This window comes from Falco cherrug, chromosome 5 (genome assembly GCF_023634085.1).
Source record: "Falco cherrug isolate bFalChe1 chromosome 5, bFalChe1.pri, whole genome shotgun sequence".
In the NCBI taxonomy this organism is placed as follows: domain Eukaryota; kingdom Metazoa; phylum Chordata; class Aves; order Falconiformes; family Falconidae; genus Falco; species Falco cherrug.
Window position 1 is genome coordinate 18106063 of NC_073701.1, and position 25194 is coordinate 18131256.

At 41.0% G+C, this 25194-nt stretch overlaps 1 protein-coding gene across 2 annotated transcripts in view; it reads right to left on the bottom strand.

The window, feature by feature from the left end:
* Positions 1–4080: 4080 nt before the first annotated feature.
* ST8SIA1 (ST8 alpha-N-acetyl-neuraminide alpha-2,8-sialyltransferase 1) overlaps positions 4081–25194 on the bottom strand; it is a 141437-nt gene continuing 120323 nt past the window's right edge. For both annotated transcript variants that reach the window (XM_055712930.1, XM_055712931.1), the window contains exon 5: positions 4081–21910. In XM_055712930.1, the coding sequence (XP_055568905.1) occupies positions 21424–21910 (487 nt within the window). In that variant the 3' untranslated portion in view covers positions 4081–21423. The remainder of the gene's footprint in view (positions 21911–25194) is intronic.

A 25194-nucleotide genomic window follows, 5' to 3' on the forward strand; every position in this document is an offset into this window, starting at 1 on the left:
ACCTTTTCAGCACCAGAGGTAAGAATTCAACATGGATCTTCTGGAGGTAAGAATTTAACACAGACCTTCTGAAGCCCAAAGACTTGCCCTGGTAATAAAGAAAGGAATAAGCATTTCAAGGGTGTAGCTCATCTGATCTAGCTTAAGACATGCGCTGCACCCAAGAGATGCTCAGTTCTGCTCACTGATTCCAGTTGGGCAATCTCAAGGGCCACCGCAGGATCCACTGAGCTGAAAAGGCTTCTCCAAATCTGGACAAACTCAATAGTGCAGCGTGAGGACCAAAATTAGTCTTATTTGCCCTCACTTCCTTAGCACCCTCATATGCTTGTGGCTGCCTGCTCCAGTTTGCTCTGTCTGACTCTCTCTCTCTTTTCTATTTCCATCTGAAGACAGACTGTCAGAGCAGAGCAAAATGCTTTGATACTAACACTCAGACTAGATTCAGGACTTTCTTACAGATGAAGAAATAGAAGTACTTGTGAAAGTTTGTCTAGATACGGTCAGTGGATTACATCAAGCTAAAGTTATGCATTTACTCCAGCTTGTTCTTCCTCCCTCACCAACAAGTATTCAAAATTGCTAACATGAATGTCTGAGGAACTATACATGAAATTATATCTGAAAGAACTTCCTCCAAAGCGCAGCCAATTATGAGGTCAAGCACTTCAGAATTAGAAAATACAATTATTTTGACTGTGCAATGTTCAGCTTCAAGCTTCTTCCACTTCCCTTGTGCACCTGCACTGTTACAAACTTTTTTTTTTTTTTTTCTGAACAGGAATCTCTTCTTTGTACACTGAATAAATAGTTCTTTATACTTCTTTTTTATTCAGTGCAGTTGCCTTGAGCTTTCTAGAGTTCATACCATCAAAATATGCACTGATGAAGAAGTATTTGCTTCCTCCAGGCTACTTTTGTGGCATTTTTCCTTACAGCATCTGCTTTGGTCTGTCAGATATCTTTAATGCAGAGCAGCAGTTTTAGCAATGCCTGTAGGGATCCAAGTAGAAACAAGTGGGGAGCTGAGAGGACGTGAAGCCTGTGACCAGTGTGGGGAGCGGGCAGGGAGCACCACAAATGGCAGGGCCCAGAAGGGAGATCGAAGGTTGAGACCAGAAGGAAGTGGGAGGGAGCAAGAGGCAGGAGATTAAATGCAGGAAAAGGCATCACAATGTGGTGTGCTCAAAAAATTGGGGAAGATGAAAGGTCAGACGGAGAAGGGTTGGCCAGAGCAGATGGGAGTGGGAAAGGATCTGGAAGGCAAAGGGAAAACCATCCCTCACCCACCAGCACCCCGACCCCATAGAAACCTGAGGGGAGATGCTCTGCCCCCACTCAGTCCCAGCCACCCTGGCACTGTCCCACCAGCCTGTACTGTCTGCTGCCCACAGAGGAGATACACACCTGTATGCCACCTGGTTGTCCTCCATGTCAGGCTTGAGCAAAAGAAAATTTGGACTTGCAAAAGGAAACGGTGATGTCCCTTAGGCTGTTGAACCACCCCACTGAAGAAATAGCAGCAGTCTCATCAGCTAATTTGTTTCCAAGTAGAAGGGCCAGCAGTATCAAGAATGCTCTTACATAAGATCTGGAATGGAAAAGAGATTCAGGAAGACATCCTGCCCTCTCTTTTAATGGTACTTGTATGATGTAATTGCCCTAGTCTCCTGCAGTTCATGGAAAAAAAAATGCAAGCCCATCTCTTGGCAGTCCCATGTCACAGGGGTAAAGGAACAGAGCTTCACATCTTGTAGTAGCATCCTACATCCAGACAAGTTTTAGGATTGGCCCTCTGGGACCCACATTGTCACACAGCAGTATTATTGACATCCTTACTACCTACAGCATAGTTCATCTTGGAAGGGATATCCAGAGGGCTTGGTCAGGTTGCTTGGGCCTTGTCCAAGGGTAGAGACCCCACAGCCTGCCGGGGTGCCTGGTCTAGTGTCCAACAATCATCACAGCAAATTTTTTCCCTCATACTTAAGAGGATGTTCTCTTTCTGCAACCTGTGGCTGTTACCTCTCATCCTTTCACTGTTTACCTTTGAGAGGAGCACAGATCTGCTGCCTCTCGCTCTCCCAGCAGGAAGCTGAAGAGCACCATAAGCTGCCTCTGTGGACTTCTGTTCAAGCTGAACAGAGAGGCAGCTGCCCCAGCTCTCTTTGGGTGCCCTGTGCTCCCTCCCCATGGCCATACCACCTTTCTCTGGAATCACCACAATTTTTCAGCATCTCTGTCATACCAGGGTAGCCAGCATCAGCTGTAGCACTTCCAGATGCAGACTCACAATCATCTCACATGGGAAAAATCCCCTACCTCAACCTCCTGGCTACGCTATATCATTGGTGGTTATCATCGCAAGTGCATGCTGTTGACTTAATGCTCAACTTGCTGTCCACTGCAGCCCAGGTCCTCTTGCTACAAAGACTGCACCCTGGCCTGCTGGAGTCTGTCCCACATGAAAAACTTTGCATTTGTCTTTTTCTATCAGCCATGAACTTTGCTGCTGGCTGATATCTTTAACAATTATTCATCCAGACAGTTCATAATTCCAGAAGCTAAACCACATGTGACAGGCCACATGCAATCTAAGCCAAAAGTGCCATGTCACTCAATGAACCTAAGGCCATATCACTGCCACTCATTATTTCCTTTCATATTTTTATCACTCTTTCCCTGTCCCTGGACATGTCTGGTATGTCACCAAAGGTGGTTTCTCTCATCAATAATTTATCAGTAGCCAGTAAGTGTTTGCAGTGGCAATGAATGGTGGATTTGGAGATGGGGAATATAAGGAAAGGAGGTGGTTAACACTGAATGGCAAAGCGCCTGATCTACCGCAGATGGGTTATCAGATTTTTTAAATTGCTTTTGCTAACAATACATGTTCAAACTGCTGAAGCTTTCAAATTAAATCTTGTTTTCAATAACTTGAATAAAACAATTTTTGAGATTCTAATTTGTAGATTCTAAAAGGGAGTCTGAAAATCACATTAACTCCAGATAAAAATGTTCAGTTATGGCATAGGATTGTAAAAGATAATGTGATTGCTCATGATACAAAACTGGGAGGAGTGACTGAATCACCAGAAGGCTGTGCTGCTGTTCAGCAAGACCCGGACAGGCTGGAGAGTCTGGCAGAGAGGAAATTCATGAAGTTCAGTGATGGCAAGTGTAGGGTCCTGCACCTGGGAAGGAACAGCCCCTGACCCCTGTACAGGCTGGGGCTGCCCTGCTGGGAGGCAGCTCTGCAGAGAAGGCCCTGGGAGCTGCGGTGGGCAGCAAGTTCCCCTCGAGCCAGCTGTGTGCCCGTGTGGCCACGCATGCCAATGGGATCCTGGGGTGCATTAGGAGGAGCGTGGCCAGCAGGTCAAGGGAGGAGATCCTCACCCTCCACTCTGCCCTGGTCAGGCCACACCTGGAGTGCTGTGTCCAGTTCTGGGCTTCCCAGTTCAAGAGAGACAGGGAACGACTGGGCAGGGCCCAGCGGAGGGCTACCAGGATGATGAGGGGACTGGAGCAGCTCCCTGCTGAGGAACGGCTGAGAGAGCTGGGCCTGTGTAGCCAGGAGAAGGGAAGGCTGAGAGGGGACCTTACCAGTGCCTACAGATATCTCGAGGGCGAGTGTCCAGAGGATGGGGCCAGGCTCTTCTCAGAGATGCCCAGGTGTGACAGGACAAGGGGCAATGGGCACAAACTGCCACACGGGAGGTTCCCTCTGAATATGAGGAAAAACTCTTTACTTTGAGGGTGACAGAGCGCTGGGACAGGCTGCCCAGAGAGGCTGTGGAGTCTCCTTCTCTGGAGACATTCACAACCTGCCTGGATGTGATTCTGTGCAACTTGCTGTAGGTGAACCTGCTTTAGCAGGGGCTTGGTCTATCAGCTCTCCAGAGGTCCCTTCCAACCATGACCATTCTGTGATAGAACTACTTTGAACTTTGTGCTGTCCCTCCCATGCATATTTTCAGTCTCATCTCCTTATTAGAAAATGTTACACTCACTTGATCTTCAAGTACTTTGTTTTATTTTAAAATATTTTTTAAATTTAAACACCACACACAGAGTCTGATGATGATTTGGCATACACAGCTGTATTTTATTTTTAGTATCATGACAGATAATTTCTAAAACAGGGATTCTGAATAGTTATTCCTCATCATCTATAATGTTTTTCTTCTAGTAAGCCTGCATAACACAGCAAAAGAATGTTCCCTTTTTTGAGAAAGTACTCTATGTCTTATGAAATATTTTTGTGTAACAACCATGGGTATAGATTAATTTCAACAGGTACATCTGTAAGTATCACAGTTTTAATTCTAAATAGTGAATACAAAGTTCCAAGAAATCTATGCATTTATCTTGCCTGAAAATTATCTGGAATCTTTTTTGCAGTACTGAAATTTTCTTTGGCAGTATATACATGTGCTTGACTATTCTTTAACCATTTTGCAGGTTATCTACATTGCTGGCACTGATTAAGAAAACCCTAGTTTTTCGCTCATTTATGGGTGCATATTAATGAAAAATTACAAAGTGGATGAACTGACAGATCAAGATACTGAAAATACTACAGTGGTCTTTTTGAAAGCTGGATCAAATTGGGTCAAGAGGGACTAAAACACATCATAGTCTTATTCCTGTTAAATGCCTACAAAATGAAAGGAGTCTGTAGCAGAGTGGACCAGAGCCAATGATTCATTCCATCTCACAATATCTTTCAGGGTAACAAAACTCATTCTTTTTCCTCTTTAGAAAAGAAGCCCATGCAGATCTTTTCACAGAAAGTAATTGTGTCTTAATATTCTTTCTAAAAAATAGCCAGACGGATAGGGTTTCCTTTTAAATCTCTCTTTAGTCAAAAGTCTATTTTAGGTATCTTAAGCCTTGCCATCAAAATCCAGGATGCATACAGAAATTAAACTGAACATTTACGTTAAAGAAAACACAAGGGCAAAAATGTTCTCATTCTAAATTTCAGTTTCAGTTGCTAACCCCACCAGACTTGCAGATCTTGAGGTTATCAGGGAAAAGGCTAAAAGCTGGAGATGAGTAACGTCTGATTTGACAACCACTGAAAACAGTGAGAAGAAACCTCGTGAAAGAAGTAGGACCAGGAAGACTGCAGGGAAGAGCAACAGGGATAATGAGTTACTGGATGGCTTTCATTAAAAACAACAACTAAAAGTCTAGGGAGTCTTAGTCTGGAGGAGAGAAGATTCAAGGCCTTTGGCTTGATAGATAGATAAATTGCTGCACTACTGATGGGAAGTTAATTACCACACTGAATAGGTGATACAGGAAGATGCTTTATGATGTATCAGTTTAATCAAGATGGAGATAATGCAACTTCTCATGGTTGTGGTACACTTAAAGTATTCTCTAACCAGTTATGGCAAAGCAAAATGTCATGGTGACCTGTAACTAGCATTCAACTGGATGACCTGTAGGCAGGGTATCTCATTTCTTTCAAGACTCCAATTCTCTCTGCTAGCATTTTTAAAAATGCATTAAAAAATTTTACCTTACCACCTATGAGACTGGGAAGAATTAGTCCTCATTGACAGACAGCAGCAATTTGACATAAAGTGGTTAATCAGTTTGAGGGGGTTAAGCAGGCAGTCTGTAGCAGAAATCGCAAGTAAACCTTTTCTCCTAAGTCCTATGTGTCTTCTCCTGAAAACCTCTACTTGAAGTTGTTACTCATGTTACACATAAACCACTTTTGTGGTCACATTAGGAAGACAGTACATGCTGTACATCACCTGCAACCTGATGGAGGCTAAAATCTCTTTGTTGCTGAACAGGCTTAAACAAATATGCCACAGCCAACTGGTAGATCCCTGTGCAAAAGCCTGATGCAACAACTTCATAAATCTGAACATTTAGGCACAATTGCACCAGACAGGAACATCTCTCTTAAAACTATACTCATTAATGCCACAATACTTACACTGCAGTTCTCACTGATAGCTGTTTTATCATTTAGGAGTGTATCTTCTGCCAGACATCCAGATCAAGCAATAGAAGATGTGTAACACTTCTGCTAAAATGCCATGAAGATAAGAACTGGGAAAGCGCGTAAAGGAAACAGATACGCAGAAGCCAAGGTGCTTAAGTAACACCCTCACCAAGCTGTCCAAGCTGTGTATGTAGCAGAGGACTGGAAATCTGGGTAGAGGAGGATTTCAAGTGAGATACCAAGAGAATTTCCTGCATTGGGTAGGTTTCTCTTCCCCAGCAACAACCTTCCCTATGACAGCCAAGCATCTCCTGTCAAAGCCAGATGGAGGGAGTCTGAGGCACTGATACTGCTGACATTTTGCCTTTCCACAGAACATTTTCATACAAGGAATCAATAAAAGCTTATCAAGGTTAAAGGACTAGGAAGAAGAGGCATAGGGCTAAAAAAACCCCACCCAAACTGGGAGTCAGTGATATAGCCAAGGTACGATTCCTTTCCAGTGGGAAAAAAATCTAAGAGTATCTGCAAGACATAGCTTTCAAGTAGCAGTTAATAAGCTAAAAGTGAAGTTTAGCTTCAAGGACTCAGAGATTTGACCTAGGTTTCCCACTATCCAAGGCAGCATTGCCAATGTGCACTATACAAGCAAGACCACAACAGACAGACCCTGTGCAGAAGCTTCCACCCATGGACCACTCACTTGGCAGAAGTCCTTGGAGGCAGGGAGTTCTCATTTTGTGAGCCTCCATTGACATTTGTTCCTCATTGCAACAGGAAGAAATCTAGTGAGTGACCTAGATGGAAATGGTATATTCTGAAAATTAAGAAACATTAAATGAGAAGAACAAGGAACTCTCATCTACTTACTGGGTAGGAAAATGCATTTAGCGAAAGGAAATAAAAGTGTTAGAGAGCCAAGGAAAGTTAAAGCATCACCTGAGGATTTATAGTATAAACATAATCACTAGGACTTTGTCCTCATCTGGCTTCAGCAATTCATATCTGCCCACACATGAATAAACTGGAAGTTAAGTGATCTCTCACTCATCTTCAATAAGCAGTTTTCTGAAAAACAACAATCGTGGCTAAAGGAAAGGGAGCTTCAATCTTCCCCTCTTCCCTTGGCAAAGAACTATATTTGCTATGGATAAGTCTTCCAATGAAGACAGAAAGAGATGCTTGCTGTTTTGTATCTACCAGGCCAGGGAACCCTACTCCTCCTGTCCCTGGAATGGCCAGGTCCATTTAATCCTATATCTTCCATTGTTTTTAAAGGGAAGTGGCATGGGGAAGCTTAAGGGAGAGAGGACCTTTTCTTAATCTCAAAAAGAACTCAGTGTCAAACTCCAGCTATCTTGAAGAGGCTTGTACACAAAAAATCTGCGCTTGGAAAATCTGACTTAAAAATCTGAAGACGTATAAGCTAGGTCAATCAGATCTTCAGACACTAGAATCATCATTTGTTTTAGAAAATGTACTCAAGGCCTCTAATGTGGGTATTAGACTGAGCGCTGGAACATCCATTCCAAGCAAGCAGGACTCAGTTACGCTGATTCAAGTGCAGCATGGGAACCTCTGACAAAATGCTGGTGTCTCCTTGGGATTCCTATATGCACCCAAACTTGTGTTTCTGGGTTGTTCTGGGAGGGCAAAAATGTACAGGTTCAGCCCCAGGTTAATTCTCAGACTAACACTGTAAATAAATTTGTCTCACTGACTAAACTACAAAGAAAAGGAAATGAGTAAGCAGAATAACCAGAAATACCAGATGAGGACAATGGATGTAAATCTTGACATGACAATAGACCATACAGGACAACATAAAGAGGAAGAGGAGATGACCTTGATTGTTTGGAGATACTGTTAGAGAATGGGGAAAAGAGAAGAAAAAGAAGCCCCACAGATACTATTTTCATTTCTTAAAATGGAGATATTTATTTGTTAAGATAATTAAATCCAAATTATAAATAACATAATAGTTACCTTTGAAAAATTCCATCAAAATTAATCAAAACAATGAGCCTGTCCCTTCTGATCATGCTCATTAAGACTCTGCAGCTATGAAAAAAGGCATGGACTACTATAAAATTCAGATTTGTTTCCGTCCACTTGCATGAATATTATAAATAAGACTTTCCTTATAAAAATCACATGAGATGCTTGTGGCATATTTTGTAAAATGCAACTAGAAAAAGACAACAAGATACTGTTAATAAATAATACATTCAATAACAAAGCAATTTTTGCTATTGAGAAACATCTAGACATTTTGGGGTACAGTCACCATGAAACCATCTGAAAAAGAGACATTCTTAAAAGGAGCGCTGCACACTACTTGAAAATGAACAAATTCTACTGACATATTAGAAAATACATTATTGCCCAGCAAAGAAAGACAAACCCTTAGTCCTTGTAACAGTGTTAGCCAACAGCAAACATTTGCTACATTGGAGAGATTTAGATCGAAGCCCTAATCACAAGACTCTAAACAACAACACACTTTGTGATGTTTAACACAGTCCACAAAAGCACCTTCGCCCCTGAGCGTGCCAAAATGATGGTGATTCAAGGAGATGTTTACCCAAGTGCTCACATCATTTTGACACAACATCCAGCCTGTAAAGCTTACATACATCATAAATGATACAATAAATATTACATGCCAGTCACTGGAGGTAAGACAAATCCATGGAATTATGCAACCTCAGAGGCATAATGGTTTGCTTATCTACTTTAAAACCATCTCAAGACATTGAACTACCACATTACCATCACATTTTTCAATAAACTGGGCAAGATAAGAAGGAACGCAAATAAAAGTACTAGAATTACGCGAGGGCAAAATTCACCAGCTAACACTGACATCCCACATCACATTGCTCCTTTGTAAATATTGTGTGAAAGAGCAAAAAAGGCAGTTATGCCCAGTCCCTAAAGAGATAGGAGACACCTTGCATCTATCCTGCCTGGACAATTGTACACCAGCATTACTATAAACTACAGACGGATCCCAAGTCAGCTTGTTTTAACCAAACACTGAGCTCCTTCCAAACATACATTTACGGTATGGTATGTTTTACCACTGATGCAAGCATCACTTGCTTGAGCACTCCACCAAGAGCAAGTCTTGCCCTCTCTCATAGCCAGCCTTGCAGGGTCGGGTCAAAGTAGGAGGTCTGATATGTGCAGATGGTACGACAGGGAAAGTGAGAGAGCAGGGACCTTGCAGCTACAGGTGGAGACAAGCAGAAGCCAATCGTGATCCTTCAAGGAATACTTACTGGGCTACTTGCCTTCAAATCACCTGTTTTGTTCCAAAAGCAAAACACCAGGCAGTTGGTATTACCCCAGTGATGAGCCAGCTGTGGGTTCCCTGGTCCCCTGTGGCTGGGCAGGTATTTCAGGATTGCTGCAACTTGGGGATAAGGGAAAAAGTGTCACTCCTTCCTGACATCACCGATTTCTCATGAATACCTCAGTCAGGTAAATGCAAAATTATTAATTTTGAAAAAACTTTGCTTGGTCCATTTCTGTTTTAGTCAAGCTCAAAACTCCTTCCTTGAGTTGTGTGCATGTCTGTGCCTACAAGAAATGGAAGGGACCTCCTGGCATTTTAGCTTGCACTTCAGCTTCCAGCCATAAGCAAGCAGCACCACACCAAACCACAGTTGCTTATTTCCTGGCACAGGAACAGACTATTGAATTCCATGGGCAGGAAACATGGTATGACACCACCAGTAAGCCCGACTGATCTCCCAGCCAGTGCAGGCCTGTAAGCCCATGCCTGGGAAGTCTGATCTGCTGGAAATGCAAATAGATTTCCCCTTACCATGCTGGAAGGAAGCATATTTAACTTCAGGAAGAGAGCAGTTTGTTTATCACCATCTTAATGGTAAAGCTTATGTTACCAGAATCTGAGTCTGGTCGTGAAAAGGGAGATAGACAAGAGGATGTGGGTCACTGCAAAAACTGCCAGAAACACTTTCTTTCCATTTCACGTCTCTTTTCAGTATTTTTACACTACAGAGCTCATACTCTGTACATACATGGACATGATATTCAAATAAAAACACATGCACTCTTTTACATTCATCGTCATCTGCATGCTGTTTCACAGTTCATTGTCAAAACAACGTACCACTCCACAAAAATATCACAGCAACACACCTTTAATTTCCTTCATATCTTTCTTTGTTTGCTTTTCTCTTGAGCTTTCAGAAATAGCCAGATGGAACCAGCACTGACACAGGTTAAAGCAAGGTGTCTGATATGCATAAGAAACAGAAAGGTTTAGAATCCTTAAAGGACTTCCACCAGGAAGGCAGGATTGCTGTGTCCCCTTGAACTGCCAGAGCTGGAGATGAAAATGACTCTACAAGATTTCAGTTGCCAACTTAAGATACTCATAATTGTTCTTAAATACACCTTTAAAAAATATCTAAGTTTCTAAATAAAAATAGGAGACATTTCTGCCATATGCTCAGAGTGAAAAATCAGAATTTACAGCAAACTGTTTGCACATTGAGACTGCTTGATCTTGACCTGTAAGTGGCTAAAGCATGGCATGAAAATGCTTTGTACTGTCTTCCCTTCCACAACAAAAGAAAAAGAGCCTTGTTGCTATTGGACTGCTATAGCTGTTGCACTTGAAGTTTCTTCTGCTTCCACGGGGGCCCAGACACTTGCTGGCTCATCCCTCAGCAGATGTCTCAGCTCTGCTGTGGTGCTGGGAGGCTGCAGCGTGGAGCCACTCGGCCAAGGGGAGCTTCCAGCACCCAGCTCTAGTGATGAGCTAGCTGCTCAGGAGGGGGAAAGGCAGGGCAGAGGATGACATAACCATGGCTCCATGAGTTTCCAGCTAAGAGACTACTTCTCAGATTCAAAACTATCCTTCCCAGCAGGGTCAGCAAGGCTGGCCATGTCAGAGCACCAGGGGCCCCATGCCACCTCCTGGGGAGGGAGGACGCAGCAGATGGCAGTGGCTCCTGCTCAGCCCCCACCAAGCAAGGGCTGGGACCACACTGCGTGCTTCATCCTGGCAGCACCCCTGAGAATCTCCCAAAGCCCCAAGAGGTTCAGGAGCCAGGGGTTGCCCTCCGCCCCCAGCACAGGTACTCAGCGCAAGCCAGTCCAAACCCAGGCAGTGGTTTTTCATGCCTTGCTTTCTCACCCAAACAGTTCTCCCTCAAGAAGAGGATAAACCCCCCTTCATTTAAAATGCAGACTACCAGTAAATTCTCCAGAGGAACAGAAACTTTACTAAATGCAATTTCTGCATGTTGCATGTAGCAATAACTTATGCATTGGAAAAAGACCTGAGAGATATCCACCAAGATGCAAACAAAAGAAAAAATGAAAAATAATGAGGTCAATGGAAAGAATACATGTACCAAAAACAAGAAGACAGTGACAGATACTGATTCAAGTTGTTTCTATTCTTGTCTGAGCTTGTAACTTCCATGAGACATAAAATGAAAATAAAAAATATTTTTATCACCATGGTAGTTACAGGCCATGCAAAATTAATTTATATTTTATTGACTGATTGACTATGAGTGCACTAAGATACTGCAAAGATCCAAAACTTGACTGCATGCTATTTAGGTTAAAACCCAAAGACACAGCCAGGCTGGGTTTTATGAAAGCCAGAAGAATTTTCAGTTCTCAAAACTTTTAATTGTTAAGAGGACGTTAATTTGTCAAGACTTCATTGTTGATCATCATAAGTAGTGTTATGAAACTGTGCACAAAACAGCAAAGAACCATAAGACCAACATTTTTAAGACAGCCAGCATCTGAGACTAGAACTGAACCTTAGATATATAGTGTCATTAAAAAAAAAAAAAGAGAATAAAGAAAGATTTCTTCCCTGCAAAAACTATCAGAAAAGAAAAATTGCAGTCAAATAGCAGGGGGGGAAGATCATATCATTACATCAATAAATTCTAACAAAATTATTTGACAATGAGTGGAAATATTAGCAGGCATCAGATCCATCATGGACAGTAAATTACTTGAGGTTATCTAACTCCTAGATACAGTCAGTCAGTGGTGAGGCTTCACACTGTAGAAAAATCCTTTTTTCATTTTCAATTGGCTGACACAATGTACTTGACAGATAGATCACTTCTATGCAACTTGCTGAAACAAGGACATGACTTAGATTATGATTTGATTTCAGACTGACGCCTTACTACAGCAGATGTTTGAAATGCAGTTATCTGCCTTACAAAAACAACCAATGAATAGCACAAACTACTCGTGATCTATACTTATGGAAAAAGATCAGTAGCTTACAGAATAGGAACCTTTAACTAGGTAGAATAATCTGTCTTTGCTTGAAAATACCTTAATCTACAATTTTCATAGGATGAATTCCCTCAGGATTGAGAGCAGACAGCTGGTTAAAAATCTAGGCAATTCTACTAATTTGATGGGAATCCGAACAGTAAAAGACAGCAGAGAATTTGGCTTATAAATTTAAGGGCAGGCAGACAGAAGAAAACCTTCTTTTCCCATTAAAATTCATGGCTTTTCACTTTCCTGCAATCTATGCATTATCTGAAGTCCTTATTGTGCTTACTAACAATGAGGCTGGATTTTAACAGCATAAATTCAGTCAGATAAATGTTTGTTCGTTTTCTTGTTTTCACTGTTCAAAACATATAAACCTTTGTATTTTGTAAAATTTCTGGGTTTTTTCACTTTACTTCCCAAGCATGACTTAACCAACTCTCAAAACATCTAAGCTAAATATAAACTCCATTCACCTGACAGACAAATCACTGCAGGATGAAAGATTTCCAACATTCTGGGGTAAGACATACTGGAAATAAGGTAGCCTTCATTTTAATTCTGAGTTAATACAGTAATTAGTAGTAGGAAGATGTGAAATACTGCAACCAAGCTTGCTTGCACTCAGTATTAATAAACCTGAAGTGGCGTCTCTGTTACGGTTTTCGGTTTAGAGACCAGAGGAAAGTTCACTGGAGTGCAGAAATTATAAACAACACAGCACGTTTCACCCCAGTACGACAAGAACCGAAAGAGTGGAAGAATAGAGACCTAACATCTGCTAATAACTTCAGGTCCCAATTCAGCCAAGCATGCAAACACATGCTGCATCCCTTTATCTTTACAAGACTGTGCCATTCTGCAGATTTATCTCCTTTCTGATCTTTGTCTAGTTCTTTAGACACAACTACTAAATGGTAGCATATGTACAGTAAGAAACCTCAGAAGATCTAAACCTCTGTCCTGAGTTTGGTTTTCTTTCTTTTTTGACTACATTTGGAGGATAATACTTAATTTTTTATCTAAGGACACCACACGGAATAGTCTAAAATTGGAAGCTTTGCAGAACTATGGACTTGAATACAAAGGTAAAAGTGCAGAGTAACTTGAAATACAGGCAAAACCCTCACATATCTCTCACATAGGGCTTGTTCAGTTATTGATGTATTTCAGGAGGTGAAAAAACGGGATCTTTTTTCACATGTAAAATTTGTGCCTTTTTTTTTTTCCCCCACCAAATAATTGCAAAGTAATTCTTCAAGATACCAATCAATGTTTGACTATAAATTTCAGGCTATCAAATATTTTGTTTATATTTATATAATTGTGTGCCTATATATTATTTAGGTAACCTACAGAGACTTCTAAAAAGGGTAAATAAGAGTTCTGATTGATATTTCATTCCATTTTCAATGCAAGGCGAAGAGCATGAACAAAAGAAAAAGCCACTGTTTCTGTCTGTGCGTAGAACAATTCTTTGAAATGCTTATGAGGTAGGAGTTTCAAGAGCACTGAATGCTGACCTAATCCAATATTGGCTCAATGGGGATTTCATTATTGATATAAATAAAAAACACAGTGTTTTTTTTTAAGTCCTTGCCCTATGCAGCATCAGGCATTCACCTTCCGGTGACCTCCTCATATATACAAGTCTCATATTCAGTATGGCTTTCAGATATGTTTTGGAACAGGCCAAACCATGCAGGGTGACAAAATGATACACTAAAGGACTTATTTCCAGTCGTTTCAATGCTCATTTCAGTTTTCACTACATTCAAAGTCCAGTCCTTTAAAATTAGTCAACATTATGACCTTCAGGATCAAAGTCCATGCTTGAAGAGCCCTCGCAGAACTAAGAATAACACTCAGTATATGGGAGACATCAAGCAGGCAGAGCTGCAGCTAAAATACCTTTTTTATTTTCAGTGCAGCACAGCCTGTATCATCTGCTGAAACTCTACAGCTCAAGAGGCAGCAATCAACTCACGTGTTTGTAGGAGCCCTGCCAGATTACTCCAAAACAGCATTCTCCTGAAAACTGGACATCTTCTGTCAGTTTTGCTTTGCATGCTAGAAGCTACGGGTATCCGAAAAGAAAACTTGTGGTCTTGGAAAAAGAAGTGTTTATTTTCAGTGCACGTAAGGATTATAAAAAAAGTGTTCAAGCATTTTCTACAAAAATTAATACATGCAGAGAAGAAAAAGATGTTGTGATTATAGCACTTCACAGCACACTGAGATCCTGGTCAAAGACAACCAAGCAGGGACTCAAATCTGGGTCTCAGTGCTCAGATTACGCTGTTGTAATCAAGATCTCTTTTTCTCTGTGCATATATTTTCAGTGAAAATGTTTCCTTTACTACCAAGGTAATCACATAATAACAAAGCTTCTTGCAGAATATGTAGATTCCCTAGCTTCTTGGTAATAATTTAGCTTAAAATATATTATGCATCTGTAATTGCCCCCTTCCAATAAACAGAAAATCATGTAACTCATCTTTGCTATGGGCCCCATCTGAGCAAAACAATTCATTGAATATACCATTAGAAATCAACAGAAACTATTCAAAAGGTACTTAAGTGTTTTATTGAACACTAGCTCGTTCATAAACCCAGCCAACAATTACTTGTGGCATTGCTTTCTTACACTCACTTCGGATTCACTCACAATAACTAAATCCACTCTGAAAGAAAAAAAAGAGTTTAACTTGGAAGGAGAAGACAAGTAACACAATAAATTCCAGGTGGTCTGAGCGCTAAAAGTTCACTTGCTTTAGAGAGACCCCGAGAGGGTAAATACTCAGCTCAACAGAAAGCTGACCAACTCAATAGCAGCAAGACGTACATGTGCATTATTTTAAGATGCAGTTTTAATGGGCCCTTCTGAGACTTGCCAGGGATCGAAAGTGTTTCAGGACAAGAAGCAGGCTGGTCTCCAAAGAGATGAGCTGCCATCATTTGCAGTAAGCCCAGCACTTTTGACTGTGAAGCAGGAGAGGGATAACTCCACTATGGGTAATCACCTAGGAGCTGGTCTGCAACCCAGGAGCACATCACTGAGCTGCATCCCCTGCCCCATACATGCCTGAGCACCGGTTAGGGCAGCATCGGTGCGTGCCTGAAAAAACCACAGCCGCATGCTAACGAATAAACTGTACCACTAAGGAAAAAGCTTAAGTTTCTGCTCTGTCCTGCAGAGCTCAGCCTTACAGACTCTGCTGGAGTGTTTTCACAGCCCTGTGGAGACCTCTGAATGCAGCCCAAGTTCAGGAAAACTATGGATCACCATCCAGAGGTGTCTGTCTCTCCTGATTGTAGAGAACCTATGCAACCATTTTCAATTAACAACACTTTCCCCCTGCCCCCTTTTTTTTTTTTTTTTTTAACAGCTGAAGAGACAGAGTGAGAGTCATTTTTAAGTATACACATTAAGCTGAAGAGGCTGAATACACTAGGGCTCAACCTACCGTAATAAAACCTGAAGAAAATGAATAACCAGGGAGGAATAAATAGCTGTTTCAGTTCCCATTGCTGCCAAAGAAATACCAGCTAGGGAGGGTAGGTTAAGTCTCCTGTTGGGTATTTGTGTTACGCTTAGGAAAATGAGTTTGCTAATATTTAACAAAAAGGCCAATAAGCCTTTTACTAATTGTTCTGTTCAAAAACTACCAAAAAGTCAAATATCTGATAGATTCCAAGTGACAAAATCTGGGAATTCAAAGAACCAGAAGTTATTTTACAAGAATTGCTTTGGAAAATGCAGCCTCATTCCATCCTCTCTCTTCCTCAGTGATGGAATTACCAACACCTAACTGAAGTCGTATTTTTGATTTGCAGTTAACTCTTGTTAGTTTTATCAACATTTCAGAAGAAAAGAGGTTCAAAATCACAAAGTATATTAGCTACAATATGGCTGATTTTCTAAATCACACTTCTAACCCAATGAAGACGGTCATCAGGAAGGACAGAGCAGAGAGATCCTTTGGGATGACTTTGTGGGGCACAGATAGAAGATGATCCTAGAGGGATCCCAGACGGAGATATGACGGAACCACATGACATTAGGAGCAGGTCCCATTAGGGAGGTCATAGCACACCAAGACAGTCACAGCCCCCGGAGCACTCCCCAGGCATTGAGCCAGGGAATAGGCATTTCTGGACAAAGTCTGATGAATGTTATTTACTAGGACGTGTCAACTAATGGAAATCCCACCATACCATTTCATGATGGAGACAGTGACTCAGGATAATAGCTAGTTAGTCCATTTTATATATGTGTTTTGGGGGGAGTGGCAGGACAGAAGGGACAGACAGATTCATCATCATTCTTTGTTCCATTGTACTTCCCTTTGTTTAATCAGTTTCTCCTCCACATAAAATTTTGCTTTGCTGCCATCCTGCAGATAACCATCAGTAGGTCACAGGTAGTTCATTTTTCACAGTCACTACCAGATTAAAATGTCCTGCACTTACTTTGAACTGGGAATCTTTACAAAGAATTGCTACACTCCAATTTGTTACACCACTGATTCGATCTTCCTTTTTTTCCAGATCACCCAACTCTTCAAGAACTGCCTGTCCTTCACATAACCTGGACTCCTTCCAACAATTACTAATCTATTGAGCTGAATAAAAGAACCAAAGCAGGCAGCAAATTATGAGATAGCATTTACCTCCTTCATTATCCTCAATTCTAGCTGAAAGTTTTCACACTTCTGTTCTTGTTAATTACAGGCAAGGGTGAGCCAGACACTAAACCAGTTTCCATGAAGATGTATAGAGGAAGGGTTTTACATAACTACCATAGTTCAGATGTTCAATTTAAAAAAAATCAGATGCTTTGCTTAGTTTCAGGTCCCACAGAGGTGCAAATTCAGCAGTGTATGTTATGACACCATTTTGATGAAGCTAACAAAAATGTGAAAGTTGAAAAACGGTCAGTATTTCTATATTCTACAAAAGTTAAGCTGTAACAGAGGCTTGGACCTTTGACATCTGTGGCTCGTTCTCCCCTAATCTGGAATCTTCATTTCAGCAAAAATATAAAAAAACAACATTCATGAATAAGAGTCCTTACAGCATTACAGCAAGGTCTGTGCCAAAATCATAAATGTTTTTATTCTCATGAGCACATGCACACCTTCCCTATGATTTTTGTTTCCTGGCTTCTGTTTAGCTTGTCTGTTTTAGAAGGAGCTCCAAAAGCTTCATAATCAACAGGAAAGAGAAATTTTACATAGTTTTGGCACAAGTTCAAAAATTGGTCTTGATTTACTCAAAAATATAGTCCCAAAAGGATCACATTTAGAGTGATTTTAGTACTGAATATCTTCCATGCACAGCTCGTGTAAAGGAATTTATTCTCATTACAAATATGGGGCAATACTTCCTGTGCAGACCACTGATTCCAGCACTTCTGTACCTTGTCACCTCTATGATAAAATTAATACCTAGGAACATTAACAAATCATTCAACCAGTCTGAACTAGTTTTATTGAAGATGAATTGCAGTAGCTTTCAACCTGGCAAAGACTTGTGCAGCTTTAGCTACTCTAACAGAGAAATTCAGGGTCTGGCAGTAGAAATAGAGAAGCTAGAGTAGGGAATCTCACTAACAAAATAAGCATCATTAAGATTTCAATTAACTTTAATATAAGAACGGAAGCAATGAGATCTGATTAAGGGCACTGCCATCAATGGACTGGAATTAATCAACAGGTAAATGCTGGATGGATATAACCACGCTGAACAAAGTTTGCCATCGCTGCAAGACACTGATTTCTCACGGTTAACGTTTACAGTTAGCCTCCTGGATTTGCCTGTGCCTTCCTTTTAGCAGGAGTATGGTCCTATCCCATGGTGTGACCTCTCACCCAAAGGAGGATACAACTTCATTCCCTTGCTTGCAATGCCATATTTCACATCAATGATCCTATACATGGACAGACACCCCTGCTAGATTTAGACAAGGCAAACCTTATGCTGAGCAGCAGCATGGACGGAGCATATTTACTCCATTTCTGTCAGGCAGCTGCCACTCTCACGTTCCCAGCTGCTTTTCTTATTATTGTGTGTGTGTGACTGCTCTTTCCATTAAACACTTGCAGTACTTGCCTCTGTCTCTTTTTACTTGCTGGAAAAAAGGCTGATTGCTGGTCAGTGTCTGCATGGACTGACAAGTCAGCCAGTTGAAAGAGATTTTGCTCTTAAAAGGGGCATTACTTTTAATTTCTCTTCTTTCCTCAGCTGCCAGTTTTCTGGAAGTTATAGAAAATTACTTATCCTTGAAGCCTTTACTTCCCTATCAAATGTGGTTGTCTTTGTAAGATGAAGTTATATTCACTGTACATAAATGTGAATAGACCCAGAATTACCAATTTCTCCAACTTCAAGCACACATCACACACAGCCTGTGTCTCTTCTACCACCATTATTTTTTGGAAGCTATCTCCTTGCAAACATCAGGACTGCAGACATCAGAAGGGACTCACAAAGACCACAGGCTACAAGTTTGGTCTGCCTTAGGCTTACAGAGGTGAGGAACACATCAAATACATCATCTTCAGATACCCAGAACACTGGTTGAACATCAAAAAGCCAGACATTGTGAAACATTGCAAAAAGTTTTCCCACAAAAATACATGGTTTTCTCTTGTTCTTCTAATCCATTTATTTTCCCAAGACATGGAAAAAAGGATTACCAAAGGGCTGGAGAGCTGTCAGAGAGGTTCAGAACTAAATTCCCAAGTATTGGTAAAAATACAAAAAAAAATGACCAGCAAAGAGGCAATTCCCCCCTGCTCTCCTCATTCCCTCCCACCCCCAAGGAATTGCTGAAGTGCCAATTCTAGCACATCATATTTCGGCTACTGTTCTCACAGATAGTATTATCTTTAAAGCACTAAATGTGCAAAGCTTGATGTGTACAATAAAAATGGTACAGGCATCTCTTCTTCTCCAAGAAAGGCAGTTCAGTAGAATTCTGCCATAACAAGCAGTAAAGAAAATATTTTACGTTCAGATCCTTCCTCATTGAGTACCCACATCATAGATAAAACAAATATAATGAAAGGGAACGAATTATCAAGTGACGTTCCATCAGTGTGTTGACTGTACTTTTAACAAAAACATGGACAGAGGTACAATGGGTTATAGAAGCACATTCAGGTTTTTTCAGAACAATCTCTAGAATGTTATTTAATCCAAATCTCCATGTTACAGTTCAGCACTGTCCTGTAATCCTGTGGAACAGTGCCCACTTTATGCTTGGAATATCCATATTTAGGTAGAAGATTTTATTATGAAACATAGGTTTAAAAGCCAAACTTTTTTTGCCAATGTCCTCCACAAATAGTTGAATTATTCATATTTAAAGAAAAGCCATAGATTTTGCTTTTTTTTTCCCCCTTTTTAATTATATCTATATAACTTGCAGCTGGTAGTCCACAAAGAGAGATGTCAACATACGATAGGACACATCCCCTAAAATACTAGCACTTTGGAGCTAAAACAGTTAGCACAGGAAGTTGTTGTGGAAAACTGATGACAGTTTTGTTTTTTCAACACTTTGACTAGAATTTCAGCTACTAATGATGGAAGGATACAAAAGAGAACACTGATATACGTTTTTAAAGTTAATGGCGAAAACATCTTACAGCTGAAATTGCACTGTGCACTGAGCTGGTATTCTCTTCTTGTCCTACAATGCCAAACCAAAGCAAACAAACAAAAAGATTTCTCATTTACATGGTGATAGGACCATCTGCTGCCCAAGTAATAACCCAAAATAAAACAGTCCTTCAGGCGCTGCGCCGGCCGGAGCAGCGTGCGTGCAACGCACACACTGACATAATTCGCCCACTGTGAGGAGAGAGGCTGCCTTACGTAAGGGCCTGCCGCTTTCTTTTTTTCTTTTTTTTTTTTTCTTGCTGGCTAAGCAGCTTTTCAGTGCTCCCAAAGGCTGTTTTATTTTTCAGACTATCTTTAACCAGTGACAATCTTGTGAGAAAAGTACGAGTCTTTAAGGCTAACGTTACAATCCAAGCAGAAGAGCTAGTCACACAAAGAGAAAGGATTTTTTAAGCTTCAACTCATTTAAAACGGCACTTACATTCATTTCTGCAGTTTATCTGCTATAAGCAAATGAAGAACCTCATTCTGCATTCCACTGAACACCTCAAATCCCCTTGACAGTCAATGAACATCTGGAGTCCAAATGAATACAGAATTGATCCCTAAGGCTGGACAGCAAAACAGGTCAGGAACCATCCCTACTACAAAAGCCACTGTGGAAATTTTGCAGCAGGTCAGCTGAAACCAGGCTGCCCTTCCCTACTGGTTTTGTAACACACGTTTTATTTTCAGACCAATTTGCCTTAACCAGCTCTTGCCCACAGTACAGCATTAGCATAGCTATCAGTGCAATGACCTAAACTATCCTGATAGAACCTACAACAGGTAAGTCCATCCATACTCAATAGGAGGGCATTCCTAGGACATTCTTCTAACCAGATTCTTAGCACCCTTCACTCTCCCAAGAGTCTTCAGAAGAGCTGATGGTACTCAGCTCCTGGGGCTTTTAAGCCTTTCCTTTTCCTTCCATTGGGAAAAAAGGAAAAGAAAAAAAAAAGGGGGAGTGGGGGTGGGGAAAGAAAAAGGAAAGAAACAAAGAAAGTCAACAACACACACATGCTTGCCTACACACAAATCCCCCCTCAAACAGAGGGGGAAAAAAAAAAAAAAAAGGAAAAGGAAAGCTCTGCCAAACTGGAATGAAATGGATTTTTGAACAGACAGTCATATTTGGCACTGTCAGCAAAAGCTTGTGGGTGGCCCTGTGTCTCTCTGAGCCTTAATGCCCTTTTTACATTGGTCATTTAAAAGCATTCCCTGGAAAGTTCAGCTGTGCTGCTTCTGATATTATTTTCACAAATCTGCTGAATGGACTTGATGTAGAGATTTGCTTCCCCCAACCCCAGTTCCACAAAGCACTATACATTAAGGACGTATTCCATTTGGCCTTCAAGTAGCATTTTTATGGTCCATGCAGATCCACGATTATTTTCCCTTTAAAAAGAATCAACAGAAAAACAGAACTCTCTGTTGGAGAGCATGGAAATTAAAAACTGTTGGATTTCCCAAACCAACTACTACGATCCTCAGGCAGAAGACTGGATTAAAGGGTCCTCACATGGTTCTAGCTGCATTCTCAGTACACCACTTTTATGAAGAAACCAGAGCTGTAGAAATTCCTCTGGCATGGCGTGGAATCCAGAATCGGGCAACACATTGTCATAGTAATGATGGCTAATAAACTTCCCGTGCAGGTCCACTGAGAACGGCCAGAAGCCATAAATCGTTACTTCTTCACACAGACCAAGGGCGGCACTGACTAGGAAAAGTCCTGTGGAAAGCCGTTTGGCATGGATACCTTTGGTTTTCCAGAATTTGCCAATGTCACGCAGGAAATTGGGGTTGGCAAAAAGGACTGTTTGCTTGGCACTGAAGTCCTCCAAGGTGTAATAGACACGTAGGGAGGGTCCTGTCCCAGTCTTCATGGAGAAGGCTGGCATGTAGATGTAGCTGTGGTTATACACCTTCACACTGTCCACAAATGCTTTTCGAGACCACAGCAAATTCTGAAACCTGCAAAACAATGGAGAAAAACAAGTTGGTCACACATAGGTTTTCCCAGTTACTTCAAAATATAGCTAAAAACTGCTCTTCATACCCATATTCACAGTTAACTGGACACCTTTCCTGAGCTCAGAGAAAGTTCAGACAAACTTCTGACTGTCTGACACTGCCCCTCTTCTGAAAACATAAACCTGAACACTGTTGAAAACTATCTAGTATCCTGCTAGCTCCAAAACCCAAAACATTTCTGATTTAATCTAACAAAAAAACCTTGAACGAACAGTGACAGTACTCCTGAAAATAAAGCCTTTTTTAGTGGTGACATTTTTCATTTGTCCAAAAAACAACTCATGTTTTCAGGCACAGAAATCTCTAAAAGAAATTTTAATATCCGTGTTATTCTTGTTTCTTAAAAGCATACTAAAAAAGAATCCAAGTTACATGTTGACCAAGCAAAACCAAAAAATACTTAAATAGAAACTTTGGACTTCTAAAACTTGTAAGAGTTGGTTTTGTTACACCTGTACAGTGATTTAAGTTGCGCTACAATAGCAGTTAATTCTCGTTTTGGAACTGAGAGAAACGTCAAAGAACGTACTTTGTCACAAACAATAAAACAAATCAATGAATTGTTTAGGATAAGTGGCACCACAAAAATGTAGCAACAGGCACCAAACAATATTCAGAATTGGTGTTTAAGATGGCACGATTGACACACTGAGTAGGTTTAAAGGCAGCTGGTACTTGTAGCGTGCAAGTTAAAGGAGAGGCTAGTTGGTAACTACGAGGAGGGCAACACATATGTACAGATTATTTCCCTAATATGATAGTTTTCTTACCCCTTGATATGAAAACATTGGGTTACAATTTGGTAAATTGCCAATAGCTATTTGCTGATGTCTATTTTATCCCTGATGTTAAGACTTACGTACTACTCCAAAACCAGTATCCTGTCAAGACTATAACTTTTCCTTGCCATATGCTTCTGGATATGCCAAGATGAATGAGACATCTGGCAGGAAATCCTAGGCCACTCACACACACCATAACCTGCACTGGTGTTTGACCTGTCTTGATGTCTGACACTAAACAAATCACGTTTCAGTAAAATATTTAAGTATCCCGGATAAGCTGATATGGAGGCCAGCCAGAGTCATGGTAAAATACAATACCTAAACCACAAAGTTGTTAAGTAATGGGCGTGCTTGTTGTCCTGGGGTGTTGAGTGCATTGGAGGGTACCTTTGCATGAGAAAGTCACTTTGATTTACTCTTGATAATATACTTTCTTTCCAGAGTTCACTCAACCTTCAGAGCACCAGTAGGCCCTCCCCACCTTTGCCACATGACAGTATATCTATAACCTTCCTCATGCAGGTGAAGTTTACTGCATTAAAAGCCACTTCTGCACAAGCCTCACATGCACTCCTTTCATTGCGGCTGGATTGCTCTCCCACATGTGATCCCTAATGTTCTTCCTCGGCTCCCAAGTGTCTGTCTTGCCCTTGTTACTGCCTCTCTCTCAATTTTCTGCAGCTAAGGTAAATGTGTCAAGACTGAGTTCATAGTCACGCAGCAGAGGAGTCAGAACAAGAAAGTTAAGACAGTACTGGATCTTTTTTCCTTTCTCTGGTGCAGGCACAGAGATAGCTACAAGAATACCTTTTTTAAATGGTTATGAAGACAATTTTATGTACAGACCTCTCTGAAACAGTAACAAGAATCATACACACAGAGCAACATACACAGGTTTAAGTAGGATGACAGATGACCTCAAGAAGCACCAAATAAAATTTCAGCTGAAACAATTGCCAATAGAAAAATACAGCTTCAACAGCCTCAAAATGCCTCATGAATATATGCCAGTTTTTAAAATTCTGTTTTCTAAGAAAACTTGAAATATTCCTAATAAATTAAAAGGTTTTATTGACATTTCAACACGCAATATTTGGCCTCCTGATTTGCTACACATTTCTTTCAAAATTTCCTTCGTGTGGGATTAGAATAAAGCTTTATTCTGAACAACGCCCCTGAAATCTGCCCGGGTCTTCATTACTGTTTTGCTCTGCGGATCTGCTTCTACTGTATGGTGCGATTTGCTAATGTAGACAAAGCCACTGCCCTCCAAGCAAGCAAGCAAGCAATTCAACATGAACATAAAAAATAAAACAATATAAACTATTTCCTAACTTTTTGCATTTGGTATTCTTTTGTGTAGAAATAGCCAAGACACAGCTGAATACAGGCTAGCCAAGACCAAGGTGCCCTGGCAGAAATTGTCTGGCTATACCTTCTCATGTGGGTCCTCTCACTCCCATTGCTATCAGACCTTTAAGTAAGTGTTCCCCACAACAGGCTTTACACCCTCTCTTCCAAAGGAGTAGCAGAAAAACCCGTCAGATTATCAAGTACAGGAGCTGGGTCCATCCTGTCAAACTTGTTCCATTTTCATCAGGGAACAGTCACTGAGGGTAAAAAAAATAAAAAATCCCTAGCTTAGTACTTTCAGTATTCACCTAGACACTCAGAGCCTCAGTATCCAAATCCTGTTCTATTAACCCTAATAAAGCAGAACAAGATCAGAAGCAGGCTTTCAGACACCCACCCTCCCCGTAATTTGGGATATCCACTGGGAGGTGGGTGATGCAGGTTCAATCTTCCTTTCACAGTAAAGCAAACTGGAGCCCACAGCCTGATGTGATAGGGTCCTAGCACCCTGGCTGAGGGAAAGGCAGAGACAGGTCCCCTGGCACTTGTGGCAGCCAGTTGCACCACGTCCTTCCCCACTTACAGCTAGTTAACAAATTTCACTTCAGATGGCAAATAGATGTGGTTATTCTAAAACTGCATTTTTCAGCAAATTTACCATTCACAGAAAAGCACTGTGCAGCTCTAACATGAATACGGGAAAATCAATCAGACACAGTCACAGAGGGCCAGGGACTGTCTCTGAATATTCATTTGTTATCATGTCACAACGTGTTTACAATTCTTCTAGGTGAATCTCCCCAAATGCCTTGAAGTAATGAGAAGCGAACGTCACTGCCATGACAGCAGTGCATGGGAAGGGCATAGAATCACAAAGTCATTTAGGTAGGAAAAGACCTTTAAAATCATCAAGTCCAACTGTTAACCCAGCACTGCCAAGTCCATCACTAAACCATGTCCCTAAGCACCACATCTACGCACTTTTTAAACACCTCCAGCGATGGTTTCCACCACCTCCCTAGGCAGACTGTCCCAATGCTTGACCACCCTTTCAGTGTAGAAATCTTTCCTAATATCCAATCTAAA